Here is a 22,736-nt window from a genome sequence, read left to right as displayed (position 1 = left end):
GTACGCATACTTGCGTAAGGTATAGGTCCGAGAATTTCTGTTGGGTTTTGTAAGTGTACTAAGGATGCGTACATGTTTGCATACTGGCGAACACAAACTCAGACCGGCTACTTAAGTATGCGTACCCGTTTGCATACTTGAGTGGTTAAAGTTCTAAAATCGGTTGGCTCATGAACTAATACATTTATATATTAAGGAATGCATTCTTTGCAAACCGTGGATGTAATGTTCATGAATTAATTCGAGTGAATCAAGCCGATTTTGCTTCAATTTTGTTCTTGTATACTTCTATGAGAATATAACAATTGAAAAACTCTCTAACTAGTTTCATTTGAGTCATTTTAACTAGTTATCGTTAAGATGAGTAAGGGTGATATGAGAGTGTTCATATATCTAACCTTGGTTAACTATGGTTGAGCCAACATGGTGTACAGTTTGGGTACGGTTACTAAACCTAAATGAGGGTAAATTTCATTTGTGTATAACAACCTAAGTTTGATCTAACGGTTGAAAGATATTATATCGAATCTAATCAGGTATTCATCTAACGATGAATATTGGATGCTTTGTTACCAAGGTAACTTAGGTTTCAAACCCTGATTTGAAAACTATATAAAGGAGAACTCTAGCAATTGGGAAACCTAATCTCCACACCTCATGTGTGATACTAGTTGTATAAGCTAGAGTCAATTCTCCTGTAACCTTAGGTTTTTCACGAAACCCTGTAGGTTAACGACTTAAAGACTTCATTGGGATTGTGAAGCCAGACCCAACTATTTTCTTTGTAGTTGCCGATCTGATCTTGTTGTTTCTATCGTGTTTGAGTACTATCTTCTCTAAGACTGGATCGAGATTTAATCTCCGATAGACAAGACAAAAAGTAGTCACAAACATCTTCTTCTCATCGTTTGTGATTCCACAACATCTTGTTTCGCTACCATACGATTAAGATTATTGCAAGGTGATTGATATTTCTAGAGTGTTCTTCGGGAATATAAGTTCGGTATATCAATTGGTTCTTGTTCACCTTAATTTATCAAAAGACGGAACAAAACTCGTAGGTATTTATGTGGGAGACAAATTTATATTTTCCTATAGACTTTTTTGTGTGAGACGGATATTTTTATCAAGTCTTCGACTTTGGATCGTAGAAACTCTTGGTTATGGGTGAGATCATCTAAGGGAATCAAGTGTGTAGTATCCTGTTGGGATCAGAGACATAAGGAACGCATTTGTACCTTGAATCAGTGTGAGATTGATTAGGGTTCAACTACAGTCCAGTTCGTAGTTCATTGGTAGTAGGCTAGTGTCTATAGCGACTTAGTACAGTGTGGTGTTCAAATCTGGACTAGGTCCCGGGTTTTTTTTTGCATTTGCGGTTTTCCTCGTTAACAAATTTTTTGGTGTCTGTGTTATTTCTTTTCTGCATTATATTTGTTTATATAAATGAAATATCACAGGTTGTGCGTAAGTTCAATCAATTGTGAATCCAACCTTTGGTTGTTGATTATATTGATTGGCACTTGAACATTGGTCTTTTGTACCGTTCAAGTTGTTTCACATAATAATCAGGCTCGCGATTTCTATCTGTTTGATTTGCTGATTACATTGTGAAACAGAGATACAAACTGATACATGTATATCTTCCTCTCTCCGGGAACTAATGATCCTCAAGAACGATTGAGGATAGAAATGTGTAATTTGGAAAGGAATACTGATTTTTAGGAAGTATTCTTAGATAAGGAAATATTCATAAACAAGGTATTATTCATAAATAAGAAAAGATACCTAGAAAAGGAATACTTCCTAGACAAGGTAATATACCTAGATAAGGAAATATACTTACAAAAGGTATTATTCCTAGATAAGGAAATATATTCCTATAAGGTTTTGGGAAACTGTTAAAGCTATAAATAGAGATGTTTAGCTCATAGCTAAGATATCTAGAGTGTTGTTTGTGATGCAAAAACACCTAGATCAAAGAAAGGAGGTTTGTGAAACAAATCCCTAGAGATAAGTTTATGAGGCAATTAATTATTGCAAAAGCGAGCTTAGCAAATATTTTAAGGTTATTTACATAGAGAGATTGTGAGCGTAACAAAGAGAGAATTGTAATAGTTCTTGTTCATAATCTAGAGAAGATATATTTCTTCGAATTACTTATTTGTATTCTGTTTTCTAGTTTTCGTCTATTATTATTCTGAATTCCGCCTCTATAATAATAGTCACCAAGGTACGGATATCAACACGTACCAAGTTGGTAACATAGCAAGGTTCGTTCTTTAGGGAAGATTCTTGTGGTTTATGGTTTTCACTAGGTCTCTCTACGTAAAACTTGGTGAGGTACTCGAGAAGCTAGAAGACGTTAGGAGAACAAGGGAATCAAAGATGGGAAAGTCAGTTGATGATCCTAAGCATATCGAACCACAAACTATGGAAGAAAAGGTGGATGAGCTACAAACAGACACGCAGTCGGTTCAAGTTACCCTTAAGGAATCAAATAAAGGTATTGATTCTCACACACTCAAACGGAAGGCGAAGAAAAAGACTACGTCTCCATATGGTGTTTTTGAATAAGGAGAAGAAGAACCGCTCAAAGAAGATTGCATCATGGAACGAAGAGTGACTAAGACAAGAAGAAGAGATATGGAAGCTTTTCAAATTAGACGTCAAGGTCCAGTTTCCAACAAAGAGAGATGGTTCAGCATGTTGAAAGGAACCCTGGAGTTCCCTAACCTCCAAATCTAACTTTCACCGGAGTTCAAGTTCTTGAGTGGGGGCGCATGATACATGTGTATCTTCCTCTCTCCGGGAACTAATGATCCTCAAGAACGATTGAGGATAGAAATGTAATTTGGGAAGGAATACTGATTTTTAGGAAGTATTCTTAGATAAGGAAATATTCCTAAACAAGGTATTATTCATAAATAAGAAAATATACCTAGAAAAGGAATACTTCCTAGATAAGGAAATATACCTAGAAAAGGAAATATACCTAGAAAAGGTATTATTTCTAGATAAGGAAATAGATTCCTAGAAGGTTTTGGGAAACCATTAAAGCTATAAATAGAGATGTTTAGCTCATAGCTAAGACATCTAGATTATTGTTTGTGATACAGACACACCTAGATCAAATAAAGGAGGTTTGTGAAACAAATCCCTAGAGATAAGTTTGTGAGGCAATTAATTGTTGCAAAAGCAATCTTACCAAACATTTTAAGGTTATTTACCTAGAGAGATTGTGAGCGTAACAAAGAGAGAATTGTAATGGTTTTCTTGTTCATAATCTAGAGAAGATATATTTCTTCGAATTACTTATTTGTGTTCTGTTTTCTAGTTTTCGTCTATTATTATTATTATTATTCTTAATAGTCACCAAGGTACGGAGATCAACATGTACCAAGTTGGTAACAGAGCAAGGTTCGTTCTTTTGGGGAAGATTCCTTTGGTTTATGGTTTTCACTAGGTCTCTCTACGTAAAACTTGGTGAGGTGCTCGAGAAGCTAGAAGACGTTAGGAGAACAAGTGAATCAGGAATTTCTTGGGAATCCTTAGAGATTGCTTCAGTTTCCTCAGCTACGAGTTCCTATAGGGAAGTAGAAGGTGGAACTACATTATATCTACTACGCATGGATACCTTATTGTCTACCGTTTTACCGCTCCTAATGGTTGTTATCGAGTTCACATGGTTTGATGATTTCTCACCAGCTAAAGATATTTGATGGACTCCTCTAGGATTGGGTTGTGGTTGACTGGGAAACTTGTCTTTTCTCTCTCAAAGTCTCATTTATCTGACTAACCTGGGTTTTCAACTCGGAAATAGCCTGAGAGTTAGCATAACTTATATTTTTACTTTCTTCTATCCCTTGAACAATTGTTTGGTTGATCTTTTCAGAGCTTCGAATAAACGAGGCGAGAGTCTCTTCTAAACTCGTGATCTTTTTACCTGAAGGGTTCTGAATTTGTGCTGATCCTAAAGGATTCTTACCATAGCCAAAACCTGGGTGGAAAACCTGAGAGTTACTAAACTGACCTTGATTTTGGCCCTTAGACCAAGAAAGATTTGGATGATTTCTCCAACCAAGGTTATAGGTTTCTGAATATGGGTCAAACTGCCGATGGTTCTCAAATTTAGTGTTGTCGAGCAAGAAAAGGCTCTGGCTTTTCGAAAGGCACATCCATGTGGGTAAAATAAATGTGCAAAAGTCTCCAGTGAACTTATCTTAGGAACCTTTCTTATGTTAAGTTAAGGGGTGACCTTGCCGTGAAGTGAAGTTTAACCGCATGTGGTGAATCAAGAAATGCCGCGTAACGGCCCCCCCTGAGGGACAATTACTACCAAATGACATGATTACCCTGAAACAAAATCTGAATAACTCACTCCGGTTTCCATTTCTCCCTCTTTGTCTCCATGACCTGCTGCGATCTCACTAGTCAGATTTTATAATAAACCCTGATTCTTTACATAATTAGGGTTTTATTGATTGAGATCAAATCTAATCATCCTCTTCATAATCTGTAACTTCGGAATTCTAATCCATTGATCCAATTTATCAGGTCAGTTTTCTGTTTATTCTTCTTCTTTTTTTTTGTTCAATTTTCATTACATCCAGTAGTTTCCTTTCGAATCATTACAATTTTTGTTGATTATTTTTAAATGTAATGAAAAATTGGTTCGGAAATTATGTTATTTGATACTGAGGTACACAAACAACAATTGGTGTAATGCTAGGAAGTTTAGGATCTGATGGAGTTTGGAATTTAAGTTTGCCAAGGATTTTTTATTATGCCATTCACCTCATCATGATACGAGTTCCTGAGTGAAGTTTTTCAGCTTTTTAGTTGTGGGGATTGTCGGTTAGTCATTCAAATCATGTTTCCAACTTTCATTTTTAGTTAACCCAATTTCTAGGTTTCAGAGGCAAAATGAACATGGTACTTAGAGACATAGAATATCACAGTGATTGCATTGGATAGAAACTGAACCCTGATCATTACTAATGTACTTGTGGGTACGTGATTTATTGCTAATTCATCTTGTTAGATCTGTCTTCAGGTTTTGTATGATGGAGTCAGCTTGGTGATTAATCACAATAATGACATCCATTGCCATGGAGAGTGATGGAGTGGCAGAGGTTCATGGGGAAGCTGTAAAGGAGGAGAACCATAATCTTGATGGAGTGGCAGAGGTTCACGGGGATGCTGTAAGGGAGGAGAACCATACTCTCGACGAGAACAACACCGAAAATGGAGTTCATGATCATGTGTTGCCCCAATATGCTTCACATGAGCAATTAGTACAAATGGTAGTTGAATTAAATTTTCAGAACGAGTATTTAAAAGCTCAATTTGAAGGGCTTAAGAATCTGCACTCTGAATCTGGTGGGAATTCCAAGCAAACTAAACAAATTGGCCATGAGGAGAATTCCTCGGAAGATGTTAGTGAGTTGCATGAAAAGATTGAATCGCTGAATAGAGAGCTTTTGGAGCATAAACAAACACAAAGTGCAGCTGAGGGCGCTCTGAAGCATCTGCAGGCTTCATATTCTGAGGCAGATGCAAAAGCTCAGGAGCTTGCTACCAAACTTGCTGAAGGTGAGATGCTTCCTCTTATTATTTGGACACATTGAGACTGAGTTTAATCGGTTATATGCTTTTTGTGGTTGTTTTGGGTTATTCCAGAATTCTCAGAATATAGTTTTTTGTCTTTACATATGAATGCCACTAACCATATACTTCTGGGGATTGGAGGTATCAGAGCTGTTATATTTACTCTGTGGAATTATTTGAGAACTCATACTTTCATGGTTCAAAAAACTTTTAGACTTCTTAAAGACTTGATGCCAATCTATTGGTTTACTTTGTAGCTCAACAAAATATGGAGCACAAACTCAAAGAACGTGATGATAAGTACAATGAGCTTGATTCGAAGTTTGGAAGGCTTCATAAAAGAGCAAAGCAGCGTATTCAAGATATACAAAAGGTATATGCTGTCGGTAGAGTAGGCTCAATAAGCAACATGACATGTTGTTAGCTTCCTGCTCATTCTTATCCCTCTGGAATCTGAATTCAACTATAAAACTAAATCCCGAGTTCATGCATATATCATTAACCGCGCCTTGAATATCATGAACGTATGTTTCCGTTTGGAAGCTTCATGCTAGTTGTGGGTTGCTTACTTGGTTAACATACCAACGTTATTCATCCAAATCCCTAAAACTTTAAAAGTTAAAACCCTTGTAGAACTAAAGAGGTGTTTGAGTTTTGATATAGAACATGAAACTTTTTTTTTTCTTCTTTAGAATGGAATTTATATCTTGATTTTTACTTTGCATATACAGGAAAAGGATGATCTGGAAGCCCGTTTCCGTGAGGCAAATGAGACGGCTGAACGAGCATCAGCTCAACAGTCATCGTTGCAGCAGGAATTGGAACGCACACGACAACAAGCAAATGAAGCGCGGAAGGCGCTGGATGTGGAGAGACAGCAATTAAGAACTGCAAACAATAAGTAAGATTCTTGCGTATTTTTTCGATTACCCATAACGTAAATCTTCATTCCAGATGATACTGTTAGTTCTGATAAGGTAACATTCGGACTAGTAAGCTCAGATGATTATTATAGGGATCTAATGATAACGTGTGTTGTTTAGGTATAAAATATATTAATATGCCAAATGAATATTACTATATTTAGTAATTTATTATAAACCTATGAACTAGAAGTGTGGAATTTTTAATAGTTAAGGAAGATCTGTTGTCTTCCTCTACCGCATATGCTTTTAGCATATTCATGAAAAAATCCTTATAGGTGAAAATTATGTATTTTGAATCGGATCCACAAACAAGTTCTACACCCTTAAGAAAATATTTAGTCATTTAAAAATAAAAAAGAAGTCCACATTTCCCCTTTCACACAAAATGCCCGCTCATGCCTTGGATTGTGGAGTCTCCGGGTGTCATCGTGGCGCCCCGTTTTAAAATTAGTAGCCTTTTCCTAGTGCGTGGAGCCAAAAGCAAACATATTACCACTTTGGAGCCATGGTGCATGGCGGAGCTTCTGGTCACATTGGATAGTCCCAATGAAATTGTTTCTAGATAACTAATGAGACTGTAGTTGATTTGGCAAGAGAGGAAAATATTGGTTTCGACATTAGGATGTACATTACACCATCTGTAGTCGGCCAGTATTCCTATTTAGTGGCACCTTTTTGCATGATCTGATATGCTCAAGTGAGTAATTAACAGAACCCTATGTTCAATCGTTTGATTTTTTGTCTTGGTGCAACAAGAGTGCTGGTTTACTTAGGTGATTGAATTGTTCATTGTACCCAAAGATATTCAAGATGTGGTTTCACTATGGCTTTTGTGTGGCCTTATAATTGAAACAGTAGTCAATCATCTTACTCTTCGTGGAATATTTGTGTTAGGCGGGTGATAATTGTCTGCATTTTATTTTGATTATGTAATTTAGGAAACATCTCCTCTGGATACTGGCATGAAGATTGTTGTGATTACAATTTATGTCATAATTATTATCCACCCCATAATCCTAATAGCTGAAATCACTTTCAGACTTCGAGATAGCATTGAGGAAATTCGTCGATCAATGGAAGCCAAGGATAAAGCCTTTGAAGCGTTGCAGCACAATCTTTTTGAGAAAGAGCAGGTACGGACACTTATATCTTCAGTGAAATGTTAGTACAACCAGATTTAGTTGGGCATGTCAAAATTATGAAGATAATGATGCGCTTTTACAGTATATAACTTGATCTGCTTTTTTCTGTCAAATGTTAGAAGTTTTGAATACATTTCTGTACTAGTGTTCCTTTTCAGCTAGCCCTGTTCTAGGTATTTTGTTATTTCTTGTTTATTTGAACTGTTCCATGCTTAAATTTTTCAATAGATGTTAGAAGAAATTCGAGGGTCCCAACAAGCTATGGAAGAGAAAAGGCAAGCTTCTATAGTTGAGCTTTCTGCTAAAACCCAGAAGGTAGAATTTTTTTCATGAACCATTTTAAACGGTAGAATGTTTATACGTGAAACAATATTAACTTGAATTTTAATGATGACCTCTCTCTTAGATGCAAGCTTTTTGCATTACTCAGGAATCTCTCTTGGTTGTCTTCTCAAATTAGGTTTTGCTTGTCTTTGTTTTTACCTGCAGCAAATAGAAAGCTTGGAAGCACAGCTGGCAGATGCATTGGCTGATAGAACCAAAGCAGCTGAAACTATTTCTTCTCTACAGGTAATATACTGCTATCAGTGTGCTGTTAAAGGTACTGTATCAGTAGCCTTGAACTTACGTTCATTTGTTATCCTGATTTGTTGGTTTCTGCATCGCCAAAAAATTAAAATAGAGTTATCTTGGTTTTGTACTTTTATTTTATCTTGCAATTAATTGTAGTCTGAGTAAGTGGCTCGGTTTTGCTGAATCTTTTATTTAGGTTTTAGTTGCTTCTCAAGAGTCGGAGATTGCAGAGATGGATTCAGCTTCAAAGGGGGAGGCAGTAAGACTGAAAGCTGCAGCTGAAAGAGCAAAAGGGGAGCTTGCTCAGTTGATGGAGGAGCATGTATGTGTTGAATTTTTGAGTTTGGCAACTCATTACTATTGGATTGTATCATTTTAAAGGCTTTCATATAGCATAGTGTAAACTTGCATGTTGAAAGGTGTTGTAGTACTGTACTACTGTCAAACTCGGTAGTTTAACTTCCATGACCATAGGAACCTCCAAGGAGTGCTGCATGTCAGGGTGTACCAAATTTGTTCATAATAATTTAGAATATGTATATCTTGGCTGTTGCATTTAGAAAATATCTATAGACTCGACATCTGATCTGTTCATGCATATGTAAGCATGTTCTTAACCCAAAGCATGCACACCTGAACTTATGGGTGTTCGCAAAAGAAAAGAGTTTGGTGTCAGGTGCTTAACAGTTGGAACATTCTTCTTAGTCTTTATGCTTAGCTCATTGAAGTTAATATGCATTCAGGATAAGGAAAGGGAAGCATGGGAATCTGCATCTTTGGCACTCAAAGCTAAGCTGGAGGCTGCTGAAAGTACATGTTTACGCTCCGAGATTGAAGCTGCAAAAATGAGAAGTAATTCTGGAACATTCCTCTCTGTGTTTTTATATTGTTTTTTATTCTCCTCCCCAACTCGCTGTGATATGAAAAGTGCTGTCTTTCTTAATTTGCAGGTCAACTTGAGTTAGAACTATCCATGAGAAACCAGCTACTCAATACAAGAGATGCTGAACTAATGGCTGCTAAACAAGAGGTAACTAGCAGTCTGTTACCACCTCACACCTTATAGTGAAGATTACCATCTTATGTTCGCAGATTACTTGTTTTATGTTTATGGATCATCAATCATAAGACTTGGGTCAGTGTGGAGAGATCATTCACATGTTAATAAGATTATAGTGACACGATGTTCCACTGTGTATACCTTCTTAGGATATCTGATATCTCTACCACCTGTCCTCTCACTTGACTCCCACTCGACTTATTTCTTGCAGATAACTCGCCTAGAAAGTGAATTTTCTTCTTATAAGGTCCGTGCTCATGCACTTCTTCAGAAAAAGGATGCAGAACTGTCTGCAGCTAAGGACACTGAACTACTCAAGGCTCAAGGGGAAGCCGTTGAGGTGCATATTGCAGAGAACCCTTTTATGGATATATTGAAAGAAGCCTATGTCGGTGTCAAGAAAGGAAATCTAAAATTTCATTGGTTTGAATTCTGATCAATTTTTTACGTTTAGGAAGCTGAAAGAGAAGTGGCACTGGCAAATTCCGAGAGGGAAAAAGCTCTTCAAGATCTTCAGGACGCGTTGGATAACCATGATAAGGAACTTGCAGAAAGGTAGCTAAGATATAGGAACTGTTGTTATTGTAATGTTATATCTCGACCAATGTGTTCCCCGTGACTTATCTGTGTCCTTGAGCCTACGTAATGATCCCAACCTGAATTATTCTCAAAACCCAGTTCCTGAAAGTTCTCATGCCAATTAGAAACTGAAACTGAGAGGTCTCAGTTTGACTGCACGTAGTGGAAATAATGTTCTAGAATTTCCACTACGAATATTAATCTGTCTGATCGGATTCCTGAGTAGTGAAGAGGAAATGTTTCAATCCTTCAATGTCATTTGTGGGACTTCATTGAACAATTTTTTGTTTTGGGGGTGTTGTTGGTTCCATTTTTTTTTTTTTAACTTCCATCTTCTTTCTAGAGATGCAGCTCTTAACAGCGCAGAGCAGCGGATTAGGAGCATAGAACTAAAGCTTGAGTCTGCTACTGGTCTTTTCCAATCAGAAAAAGTGGCATGGCAGAGAGACCTTGAGGATGTTGAAGAAACCTGGCGATGTGATTCTCCTTCTCAAGCTATAATGTTGCTTATTTTCTTTATAGCTTATTTCCTAAACCAAGTTTGGAAAAAACAAATACTGACTCATTGCGTAATATCTTGAAGTGAGGTGCAAGGCATTAGAAACTCAAAACGAGGTAATCAGGCCAGATCTGCAAAAAGAGTTTGAAGAGCTCAAGTTACAATATAGAAAATTGAAGGTACACTCTACTCTTTTGTTTCTTGATTTGGATATTCTGGATTTTATTTGTTACTTAAGTCGTTACTGAGTGGCATTTGAAACTTGTAGGAAGAGTATGATTCTTTCCGTGACATTGCTGACAGAATGATTGAAGAAAAGGACAAGGAAATTTCTAGACTTTTAGATCAAAATAAGAATCTTAATCAATCTTTGCTGATGAGATCGGTAAATAATTGCTCGTATTGGAGTTTTTTGCTTTTCCAGTCTTATTATGATTATTTTTGTTTGGTATACAATAACATGTACCTGATAATGTGACAACTTATTCAGGTTGAGCAAAACGAACACCAGAACAGAGGTACCTACAGCTACAGTACTGCTTCCATAACTTGAACGACATAGTACAGTTTTCTTCTCCTATCATAGTTCACTTCTGAATTGTTTCTAATGTATATCTTATCAACTCTTTCTGAAGCTTTTCAAAGGCATGATGCCCCAATTTCAAGCGCAAATGCAGCAGAGCAGCAGATTCTGGTATGGGATTCAATTCTTTTAGAAACACTCATTCTGCTTAGAACTAACTGTGATCAGTTATATTCTGCTGTCCTAAGAAATTATGTAGTAGTTTGTAATGAAATGACTAAATGAGTTTTGATTATGAATCTTGTAGCTGAATAGGAACAGAAATCTTCATCAGTTGTAGTATCTTTAACTGAAGTGTTTTTAAGTTGAGCTCTTCTTATATTGACATCGGTATGTAGCACTAGAACTTGAATATTTGGCAGCAGTTAGCTATCTTTTTTTTTTGACTAATTACTAGTATGATGTCTATGTTTTACAATTTGCATGGAAATGAAGTATTATCACATCAAATCATGAACAATTTTTTTGTTCATCACAGATGATTTGTGGAAGCTTGGATTTGCATCAATAGATTTTCCTTTTATACGTGGATAGACTCCAAAGTTGCTAATCTGTAACAAATATATTTTTTCCCCTTTTTTTAGCTAATTATAACTATTACTAATTTGATAAATACTCACAAAAAATCCGATTTTACAGATTTTGGCTAGGCAACAAGCCCAGAGAGAAGAAGAACTCGCTCAGTCGCAACGACACATCTTAGCACTTCAAGTAGGTTATGTCTCTGATTTCAGTACTGCTATACTTCTTTGGTGCTACATATGTTGTGACGTTTGATGTTATTCAGGAAGAAATCGAGGAGCTGGAACGTGAGAATCGTCTTCATAGCCAACAAGTAAGAGAATAATATTATAATAATTCATGTTGCTTTTTCTTTTGAAGTTAGCCCCTTAATGAGGTTTTACCTACCAATCTTCCAGTCACTGTTTTTTCTTGGTTCGTGGATTGGGTTATGTTTTCTTTTCTATAGGTCACAAAAAAAAATTAGCTAAAACTTTGTATTCGAAATTTTGGTTTTTGTGCTCCTCCTTTCTGAGAAGCCCAATAGTGTTTAATATTCGGATTTCATTGCACAGGAAGCACTGTTGAAGACTGAGCTTCGGGATATGGAACGAATGCAGAAGCGGGAAGGAGTGGATATGACATATTTAAAGAATGTAGTCTTAAAACTTCTTGAAACAGGTATCTATTTCAAACTTTCAGAAATGGTCAGTTCCCAGGGAGTAGATATGAGACATAGAAAGAATGCAGTCTCCAGCCATTTAGATAATAACCTTGCGGTTCATTTCTTATTAACCAGGTGAAGTGGAAGCTCTTCTTCCTGTTATAGGAATGCTACTACAGTTCAGTCCTCAAGAGGTGAGTGGTTTATGCTTTCTTTGCTTGTCGTTATCATAATTGGGCATCCTAAAAATGACAGAGGAAAGGAGTAGTTTTTGTTGTGAGAAAATTACACCCGTCATCCACTCGATAGAACTGTATGGAAGTTTTTTACTCAGTGATGTAATGTGCACCCTCCTTCTAAGTTGGGGCATATGATATCTCGAGTCAATTCAGCCTACAACAAAGCATGTTGCTTAAGTGGGTACAATACAGGCTACATGATGTTGTTAGTGGCACAATTTTTTTTATTTCCGTTTGTGATTTCTGTTTCCTCTATAGTTTCCATCTCATCATGCTCTCATACTTGTTCCACAACGGCACCTGCAGATCCAGAAGTGTCAGCTAGCTTACCAATCTTCAGCTGATGTACCACCAACCCCTGGAACTGATGGTGCTTCAACACCCAGCCGTTCTCTTTTCTCAAGGTTCACATTTACATAACTGTTGATGTGAAGACCATCGGAATCCTGAAGCCTGCAGATTTACAGGATGGGGCTGAGATGTAGTGGTAAAACCCAGAGTAAAGATGGTCAAGGCAATCCTAGTTAAACCCAGAGTAAAGATGGTCGAGGCAATCCTAGTTAGACCTGCCAGCTCTGCAAATTTATAGGTGCTGATTATTTTTTTTTAGTTATCACGTTCTTTCTATTTTTTGTAACTCTTTGAGATGTATTTTATTGAAATGAGTATAACTAGATACTGTAAAGAACCAAATATACTAAACAAAATAGATATGGTGTAATTGAGGCGAAAATGAAATGAGAAAAGGTTACAAAAAAAGAGCAACAACATTAAGTTTGTCACCAGCTGAATGTATCAAAAAAAAAAAAAAACATGAAGTTTGTCAGTCTGGTGTGGTTGGATCATAAATTCATGTTCATGACTGTATATTTAGTTGAAAACTGATGTGAAACCTTTTGATGGCTGCTGAAAAATGAATTCCGTTGCCGGGACTTTAACGGCTGCTGAAAAATGTTATAAAAATAAATTGCCTTGCCGGGACTTGAACCCGGGTCTCTCAGGTGAGAGCCGAGTATCCTGACCACCTAAACTGCAACGAATTGTTGACATGAAGGTCACTAAACTTACATGACCATAAATACTAATACCATATAAGAAGAGACGACATGAAACTGTCCTTAGATTTGATTCGAGAAACCTTGTTCTAGGACCTTGACTTCTGTTTGTGCGTAGAGTTCAACAGAAGGTACACATGACTCATACGTAAGAACTATTAAAAGGTTATCACGTGTCTTAAAAATCTCATCTGCAGGGTATCAGTTTATCCAAAAATAGCGATTAAACTATTCAAAAATCTGGCAACAAACTAACAAACTGTTTATAAAGCAAACGGAGCCGTTAACATCTCCATCCTTCCTTGTCTCTAATTTTCTTAATTCTTATTGGGCTTCTCTTAAATATCATGGTTGTTGGCTTGTTCTGATCTCTCTATCTCGTTTCTTGTCATTTTAGAATCAAAAAATCAGCTTCACAGATAAAGATATGGTCCCATGAACATGACTATCAAGGTATGGATTGCAATATATTTCTATATATCTACCATGAAAAATTATTGGATTCTTGTGATAATTTTTCCTCCAAATCTTGAATTTATAATTTGCGATAATTACTTACACCTAGATTCTTCTTATCCATCATCATCATCATCACTTTCATCTACTTGTTTTTGTTTTATTATCAATAAATTAATGATTTTCCATAGATATTTCTGTGTGTGTGTCTATATCAAAATGAATAAGAAAATGTGGTGTAAAATAAAAAACAATGTCTTTTTAGCATGGTGGTTGGATTTGGATTTTTCTGTTAAGGTGAGTTGTATTGGAAGTGCAAGTTTTGATTGAGGTATTGAAACATTTTTCTATTTTAAGTGCTTGATTTGATTTGGATAAAATAAAGATTGACTACTACTTTGGGTACGAATTTAGAGAGACTGAAGGTAAGGATGTTCTTCTGCTGCTTCATTTGTTGTTTAGAAAGAAAACCCATGATTTTGTGACTTGGCTCGATTTAGGATTCTGAATTTAGAGCACATGAAGAATTAGATGATTCTTGAAATGAAATAATTGATTTATTGGTTTCTATTGCTCTTTTGTTCATTGAGATTTTTTTTTTGGGGTTTTTTTTTTGTCTTTTGATAAAATGATTTTTAGTCTGCAGATATTCTAGTGTTTTGCATGAGTTAAAGCTCTCGTTCTATTGGTTTGAGGAGGTGGAAGTGAAGGTTGGTAACTTGGTTTAATCAATCGAATTTTTATGTGAGGGAAGATGGATAGGAAGAAGCAGAAGAAGTACCTTATTGTTCCCCCCTTCAAGTGTACGTGGCGGAAGGAGTTGAGATTCAAGGAGGCTGGCCGGGGTTGTGTGGCTTTTGAAGCTTCAGCTCACAATGATGTCACATTGGTTTTCAGGGAGCGTGTTGGTAGCCAACACTATCATTACAGAACTGATAACACTCCAAACTATACTATAATTTTAGGTAGTCATAGAAATCGAAGATTGAAAATTGAGGTGAATGGGAAAACCGTGGTGGATGAGACAGGTGTAGGTCTTTGTTGTTCCTTGACCTTCCAAAGTTACTGGATCAGTATCTATGACGGACTTATCAGTATTGGCAAGGGGAGGTACCCTTTTCAAAACCTTGTGTTTCAGTGGCTTGATTCAAATCCTAACTGCAGTGTTCAGTATATTGGCTTGAGCAGTTGGGACAAACATGTTGGGTATAGAAATGTCAATGTATTACCATCCACGTCGAATCACATTTTGTTGTGGAATCAGATGGATAATGGTGAGCTTGAATGTGATGAAAATGAGGACATTGCAGATGGATTCATTGACGAACTTGGAAGTGAAGATGTATGGGGGTTAAAATGTTTTCTGGAGAATTGGGATCTGTCAGATGTGTTATTTATTGTTGGGGATGAGGAAAAGGCTGTCCCAGCACACAAAGTTATCATGGGTGCATCGGGAAATTTTTGTTTCAGTTCATCAAATCCAGATGTTATCCAGCTTCCTGGTGTAACCTATCCTGTTTTTCATGCTTTTCTTCAATATATCTACACTGGCCAGGCACAAGTAAGTTTCACGTTTAATTTTAGTATATGTTCAAAAAAAGAAATACAACCTTTAGTGCATTTACAAAACCTTGCTTTGCCATATTAAGATCAATATAGTGGTACAAAGTACAAACTCTGATGAAAATCTTGATTTCTATTGTATTTTGATTGCCCATGTTTCTTTTAACGTCGTTCAGGTTTTGGAAGAACAACTTGGTGCTTTGAGGGATCTGAGCTTACAATTTGAAGTCATACCCCTTGTTAAGCAGTGTGAGGAAATAACAGACCGTTTTAAACTGAACAAGAAATTGTTCGATTCGGGTAGGAAAGTGGAGATTTCACACCCATGCTCCCTCCCTCAGCGCTGCACAGTTTTCCCCTTTGAGCTTCCCATTGACGTGCAAAGGCTCAAGCAATGGCTTTCAACTGGTGAATTCAGTGATGTAGAGATACACATCGATGGGCATGGCCTTGTTGCTCATTCGCATAAGGTCATCTTAAGTTTATGGAGTGCTGCATTTACAAAGGTGAACATAGTTTGCAGTAGTTGTTTCAGTTGTGACTACTAGTTTCTTTTTTCTATTTGATTAATTTTTCTCATTAGTATTGATCTTTCTTTTCTTTTGTGTACTTCCATATTGCAGATGTTCACAAATGGAATGTGTGAGAGCAATTCCTCGAAGATCTGCCTAAGGGATACCTCATTTGATGCTTTTATTGAAATGCTTCAATTCATGTATAGTGGGGAGTTAGGTGTGCAAGACGCAACAGACAAGGGTAGCTTGTTACTCCAAATTCTGCTGTTGGCCGATCAATTTGGAGTCACTCCACTTCTTCAAGGATGCTGCAAGACCATTTTGGAATGTCTCTCTGAGGTACCTCGATTCCTCTTTGTACTTTACTGCATTTATATTTCTTTCCCAAACGATACTTTACTGCATTTATATTTCTTTCCCTAACAAATAAGGAACGGAGATTTGAAACGGGTTTTGGGTATCGAACACTTCCAAGAGCAGCCGAATGAAGCTGAACAAATATAAAGTATTAACACTCTTGTCTCTGTATATATATTTGCAGGGTTGGATTTCATACGGATGAAGGTCAACAAAACTTATTTGAATAATGCTCTAGTTTTATGGACACGGATAAAGAATGGTTTCACAGTTTTTACTGGTTGTTACCAAACTGATTCTTTAACGCTTGTTGCAGGACACAGTGTGCTCGATTCTTCAAGTGATTTCATCCATTCCTTCGTGTAAATCTCTTGAAGAAGCGTGCGAGAGAAAATTCTCTAAGCATTTCGATTATTGCACAACTGTCAACACTGACTTTGTTTTCTTAGACGAGGCCTCATTCAGTGATATTCTTCAGGTAGAATTACTCTCAAGAATTTTCACTCGAGGGTTGAACTTTATTTTGAAATTATTCACCATAAATATGGTTTGCAGTGTCCAAATTTGACTGTAACATCTGAAGAAAGGATCCTTGATGCAATTCTACTTTGGGGAATGGAAGCGAGTGATCTGCTTGGATGGGAAGCAGTCGATACAATCTTAAAAACAACTGCACCTGATCTCCTTTACGGAGAGAGACTTCTATCAGTTAACATGCTTTTGCCCCTAGTGCGTTTTCCATTAATGCCGATTACCTTGCTCAAGAAGGTATTTAGCTTTTTGGTTCTCAAGTGCCTCACCATGAGGTCTAAATGGTCAATTTTTCTAACCACATTTTGTATTGATATGATAATGTTGCAGTTGGAGAAGAGCAGCCTTAGTGTTCAGATACCTGTGTTTGAAGAGCTCGTGAGTATAGTTCTCTTTCTCTCTCTGTCTCTCTCCCTCCCGCTCCCCACCCACCGAATGTTAACGTGTTCATGTAACAGGTGATGGAGGCCATCAAATATTCTGTCTCTAAAATGACACAACCAGGGAGTAATCAAAAGTAAGCAATTCAGCTTAGCTGAAATCTTTGTTTCTGGTTTAATCTTACTCTTTAAAACTCTCTCTTGTATGATATCAATATGCTAATACATCGTGATCTTGTAGTGTAAGATTTCAGCATCGCCAGTCTACTTTTAAGGAGTTTCAATACATATGTGATGGCGACAACAATGGAGTTCTTTACTTTGCAGGCACATCATATGGAAAACATCAATGGGTTAATCCCGTTTTATCAAAGGTAAACTTCTCAAACTCAGTTTCGGTCAGTGTCACAAATTACAGATTTGGGTGCTGGGTGTAACTTTTCACAGTGATTTTGACTCTGTCTCCTTCCACAATTGGTGTAGAAAATTACTGTAACTGCTAGCAGCCCAGCTTCGAGATTCACTGACCCTAAGGCTCTTGTATCCAGAACGTACCAGGTATGCATTGGTATTAAGATATCTGAGAAGCTTTGGTCACATTTTGGAGTTAAACTTCTTAAAATGATTACTGAATTAATAATCCGTGGAACAGGGTACCTCTTTTGCTGGCCCTAGAATTGAGGATGAGAAGAATTGCTCATGGTGGATGGTAGACATTGGAGAAGATCACCAGGTTTGATCCCTGAACTTGAGCATTTCCGAATCCTTAGTTTCGCTCTATAATTAAGAATACCAAAGCAGAAGCTTTGCTTAAGTCATCAAACATAATTCTTAATTTGTTCTAAAATTCATTACATGTTTTAACTTGTTTCAGCTTATGTGCAACTATTACACATTGAGGCAAGATGGTTCTTCTGCATTCATGAGATCATGGGCTCTACAGGTAACGTTGAAGCAATACCTTTATTAGCTCCCCAAACCAAATTAATATAGGGGAGACATGCTGATAATTAGAATTCTCGGGATCTTTTTGTTTTCAGGGTTCTCTGGATGAAAAAAACTGGACCAACTTGAGAGTGCATGAGAATGACCAGACAATATGTAAGCCAGGACAATATGTGTCATGGCCAGTAAATGGTCCCACTGCACTTTTTCCTTTCAGATTCTTTAGGGTTGTATTGCTCGGTCCGACAACAAGCGATTCGGGGCCTTGGAACCTTTGTATTTGCTTCTTAGAACTATATGGATATTTTCATATGTAAGCAAGTAAAATGCATGCATGCCCTGCCTGATCATGTAAATGATGGCAGCAGATGCTGTTTTTGTGTAACTGTAATAACAGATTGCTCTTATCTGTAGTTGTTTTGAGTTCAAAATTGCTTGCGGTGCATATCAATAAGAATTTTGAAGCCCATGAATACTGCTCCATGGGAAATGTACAACAAAAATGAATTGTTTCAATATTGTAAACATTTGAATGTCTTCTTAAATCTTAAATACCTAGCTAGATAGATTTGATACAACCATACAACTTCTTGTGCCATCTCCATAGCTGAATTTGTTACAGCTGGAATATGCTGTCGTCCACGTCTAGTTGATACATGCCTATATCAAAATCAGCTGTAGATTGCTTAAAATTCTCCAGGAAACCTGTAATATCCTCCCCATCCAGCAGTGGAGGAAGTGAGTTCACTCCGAAGATAGAATCGCTCCTCGCTAGATCGAATAATCCTTCAAACGGATCACCTTCGTCTTCCACTGCCTGCTCCACCTCTGTTGCATTTAGTGCCGTCTGTGCTGGTATGGGTACTGCTGGTGTTGGATCAGCTGTTTCTTGTTGTGGATTGGCATTCAAAACTCCACCAGCAAAAGAAGCTTCCTTTTGAGCAGTAGTAATTGCTCTAGATACTCCCTCTGGTTCAAGAGTGGAAGATTGGTCGGTCAGATAATAATTGTCGCTGAAGTCCCAAACATCCTCTATGTCACAAACAGAGGATGGTACGCCCGGAACTTCGGGAACAAGATTAGGTACCATTTCCATTGCTGAAACAGATGATGACATGTTGGGAAATTCAGTCATCTGGTTAGATACTTCCATTACTGATGATATAGATGGTGGCTTGTTAACAAAGCTGAAATTCAAGTTGCTGGCGCTATTGTTGCTGTCGTTCGGCAGTTTGTGCGCAACCGGACCAATATGTAAGGCTTCAGGGGAATTGGTATTATCATTGAGAAATCTGATTCCTGTGAAGTTGTTGGTATTGGGTGTTAAGGGTTGGGCAAAGCTACCAACAGATGATGAACCCACATCTCTTGTTGTTCCTATATTTCTCACCATTTCAGTGTTGTTTTGTCTTTGAAAGTTAAACCTGTTGATCATGGTATGAGTCCCCGAATTAAGCGGCGGTCCGGCAGTACTTTGGGCATTGCTTCTCCATCTCACCATATTTTGTCTATGCACCATCTCCATGGTACCCTTACCACTTCTTCCACCACCAATAGACACGTTACTGTTTGATTGTGAAGGAGTAACTGTAATAGCATTCTGGTTGCTATTACTAGCAGGCCAAGGATGTCTTGCTGATGCCGCTATAAACTCTTGACGGTTGCCATTCGGAAGCATCGATGACTGCCCAAACTGAAATGAAGCATTATTATAGCCACCGGACGATGATGTGTTAAAAGTAGGTGCACCACGATGAGACATGCATGTTTGATCAGTATTGAGACCCTGAAAGTCGCCAGTTGTTATTCGGGATGGTGTAAATGACTGTTGAGGTGCATCAGTCTGTTGCATATTCATAGGCGACATATCTGAAGCAAAGTTAGAAAGATAAGCTCTAGTTGCTAAAGACTTCACAATGTTGGGATCCATGTTTTGATTTCCTTCCACGATCCCTTTAACGAAAAGTCTATATTTCTGTCAAAATGAAAATACATGAATAAAATTAAGAGATGATAATATCTAGACCAGTTTTTACTGTCAAAGACTCTTCAACCAGGTAAGTTAGAAGCAAAACCTGCAAATGACTAGCAACATTTTCTCTAGTTAATCCAGGGACTTTCATGTACTCTAGTATCTTCTTCGGCACCGCACCTGATTTGTCAAAATAAAATAACCACAAGAAAATGTAATAAAACCTTGAAAGAAATGAAAATGGACGTGCGATAAATATAAGAGTAAACTATACAGATATGATCTTACCATCAACTCCTAAGCATTCAATGGCATTCAGGAAGTGAGTATGTAATTGAGCAGTCCAGACAACCCTTCGCTTCTTATTTGTACCAGTGCGGTTTTTTTTATCATCGGATGTCTGATCTTTACAAGATCCCTTCCTCTTCCTCGATTCAACTCGCGAGTTTCCTTCATCATCACCAGACGGCGATCCGCTATGCTTTTCTTTTCTCCTCAATGAATCTTGTCCCACACTTCCAGTCTGTTCTTTGTATCTGATTGTATTTACTGTTTCATCCATTTTGCTCTTCTGAACATGTTTCCACATGTTTTCGACGTCGTAAAAAGTTACAGGCTTGCATAGCAAATGACCAGCACCGTTGCTTAATCCTTTTGCCGCCATTACCGGATCAGTATCACTAGAGATCACTGTTTATAATCCATATGTAAGTTGGATGTAATCAAATCATCAATGGGGCCTAAGAGAAGATATGAAAACGCCTTTTTTTTTTCTTCACAAAAGTGATAGGACTTACGAACGACTGGTAGATTGGTGAATTCCAGCTTTATGCGTTGGAGTAGTTCAAGTCCACTCATCCCAGGCATTTGAACAGCAGCCACGACAAGATCAAAATAATATGGCTTCTCCCTGAGCAATTTTAAGCCACGTAATCCTCCTGTTGTACCTACAGCTGAAGGTGGAATCAAGATTGTATAATTAAACTTATCAGGATGATGATGAATCAAGAAGAAATAGAATTCCGAAGCTATAAAGAAACCAAATCTATGAATAATAAAGACAATAACATTATACTGAGATTGTCACTTGTGAGTCGAGCATTGTAACAATCAAGTGCGAAACATATTTTTGTAATAAAAACTATTCGGAAGATCCGGCTAGCTAGCCATGTTCCCCCATATATGCATTCAGAGTTAAGATATATTGAAACAGATAACCAAAACGGTACCTTCATAACCAAACTTTTTAAGCATTCTCAAAATGACATGAAGGGCTATTGTATCATAATCGACGAGCAATACACGAACGTCGCGAGATTGTTTAGCACTCTGCGTTCCATAGGTACTGCTAGATGATGATGAAACTCTCATATCAATCAGATCACTGTTGTCAACTATTAAACTACTACTGTTAGAAGAAGAAGAAGAAGAAGAAGAAGAAGAAGAAGAAGAAGAAGAAGAAGAAGAAGAAGAAGAAGAAGAAGAAGAAGAAGAAGAAGAAGAAGAAGAAGAAGAAGAAGAAGAAGAAGCGTCAGTATCCATGGCTACTTGATCACTGAAAATGAAATGAGGAGAATTATGCAAGGAAACGGAAAAAGAAAAAAAAACCACTGATATTTTGTATTTATTTATTTCTCCAGAACAAGTCGGCTTTTATAGGGACAGAGAGGAGTAAGTAGAATTGTGCGCTGACCTAGAATTCTTCACCTGTGGAGGCATTCTGTGAAAAGTACTTCAGAATGTAGTAAGCGTTTACCCACAAAAAGAAAAAAGAGAAGGCCATTCTGTTCAAAAGCGTGAAACTATGAGCTACATTTTCGGGACGTATTTATTATGGGTGTCACATTCAAAGAATGAAAATGAAAAACAAAATACAGGCATAATCTTTGTGTACAACAAAAACCTGTACATGGTTAAGTCTGTGGTTTATTCTCATGTGCCCTGCCCTGAGCAAGGTAACTCTGTGATTCACGTCCAAGCAAAGTGGACTGCCTCTCAAGTCCTCATGTAGCTACTAGTTGCTCTTTCTGTTTCCGAGTTCCAAAAAATAAAAAATAAAAAAATTGTTTCATTTGTTTAACTTTTTAACATATTTTGTTTACCAGGATGCATAGGTTAATGTATTTATACAAAGCGTGATTAGAGTTAAATCAGTTGATAAAAAACAGTAAAAAATGAATTAACGTTCGTTACATTCTCGATATTTCATAGTATACTTAGCCATGTACAAAGCAACAGGTGGACTTTGGCTGAGAAAAATACCTATCTATATTCTACGGTACAAAAGCGACATAAATCGTTAAAATGAACTAGAGTTTTTGCATGTGTATGAAAGATTTGGGATTGAAAATTAAGATGGTCTGATTAATTATTGATCACCTCAAATTTTTGCCGCGCGGATAACTATATTATATTAAGTTCCAGTGATATCAATCGTTTATTTTGTAAATTGTTCTGAATAATTTGTCTAGTTTTAGTGAATCTTTTGTCAGTTGATTATTCTTTTCAGCAATTTGAATGTTTTCGAAGGAAATTGTAATTCTTGGAAACTAAAAATACAATAAATTAGAAAATTACTTAGAACCT

At 37.2% G+C, this 22,736-nt stretch overlaps 2 protein-coding genes across 9 annotated transcripts; both read left to right on the top strand.

Moving 5' to 3' along the window:
- The first annotated feature begins 4,368 nt into the window (after positions 1-4,368).
- Positions 4,369-13,161, top strand: LOC113356998 (protein GRIP-like). The gene is made up of 22 exons (XM_026600247.1): positions 4,369-4,557; positions 5,057-5,595; positions 5,868-5,983; positions 6,342-6,511; positions 7,576-7,669; positions 7,907-7,993; positions 8,168-8,248; positions 8,448-8,573; positions 8,995-9,103; positions 9,202-9,281; positions 9,523-9,651; positions 9,766-9,866; positions 10,234-10,367; positions 10,474-10,568; positions 10,658-10,774; positions 10,880-10,907; positions 11,025-11,083; positions 11,612-11,683; positions 11,760-11,807; positions 12,049-12,154; positions 12,273-12,331; positions 12,683-13,161. Exons 2-22 carry the CDS (start codon positions 5,097-5,099, stop codon positions 12,794-12,796), a joined length of 2,424 nt encoding a protein of 807 aa, XP_026456032.1. The 5' UTR covers positions 4,369-4,557; positions 5,057-5,096; the 3' UTR covers positions 12,797-13,161.
- Positions 13,162-13,703: 542 nt separating this feature from the next.
- Positions 13,704-18,705, top strand: LOC113356996 (BTB/POZ domain-containing protein At2g30600-like). 8 transcript variants are annotated; one of them, XM_026600243.1, is made up of 13 exons: positions 13,709-13,884; positions 14,527-15,448; positions 15,627-15,956; positions 16,074-16,304; positions 16,639-16,800; positions 16,878-17,090; positions 17,184-17,231; positions 17,312-17,370; positions 17,475-17,607; positions 17,717-17,791; positions 17,886-17,966; positions 18,108-18,176; positions 18,274-18,705. In XM_026600243.1, exons 2-13 carry the CDS (start codon positions 14,642-14,644, stop codon positions 18,493-18,495), a joined length of 2,430 nt encoding a protein of 809 aa, XP_026456028.1. In that variant the 5' UTR covers positions 13,709-13,884; positions 14,527-14,641; the 3' UTR covers positions 18,496-18,705. The 8 variants fall into 8 exon arrangements, 7 of the variants coding, with proteins under 7 accessions (XP_026456028.1, XP_026456025.1, XP_026456029.1 ...); XM_026600240.1 differs by having other exon boundaries at positions 13,710-13,884; positions 14,534-15,448; XM_026600244.1 differs by lacking the exon at positions 13,709-13,884 and adding an exon at positions 14,030-14,184 and having other exon boundaries at positions 14,534-15,448.
- Positions 18,706-22,736: the final 4,031 nt, after the last annotated feature.

The sequence above is a fragment of the Papaver somniferum genome, chromosome 3, assembly GCF_003573695.1.
Source record: "Papaver somniferum cultivar HN1 chromosome 3, ASM357369v1, whole genome shotgun sequence".
NCBI lineage: Eukaryota > Viridiplantae > Streptophyta > Magnoliopsida > Ranunculales > Papaveraceae > Papaver > Papaver somniferum.
The sequence above is the reverse complement of the archived record's forward strand: the minus strand, read 5'-3'. Positions and strand labels throughout refer to the sequence as shown.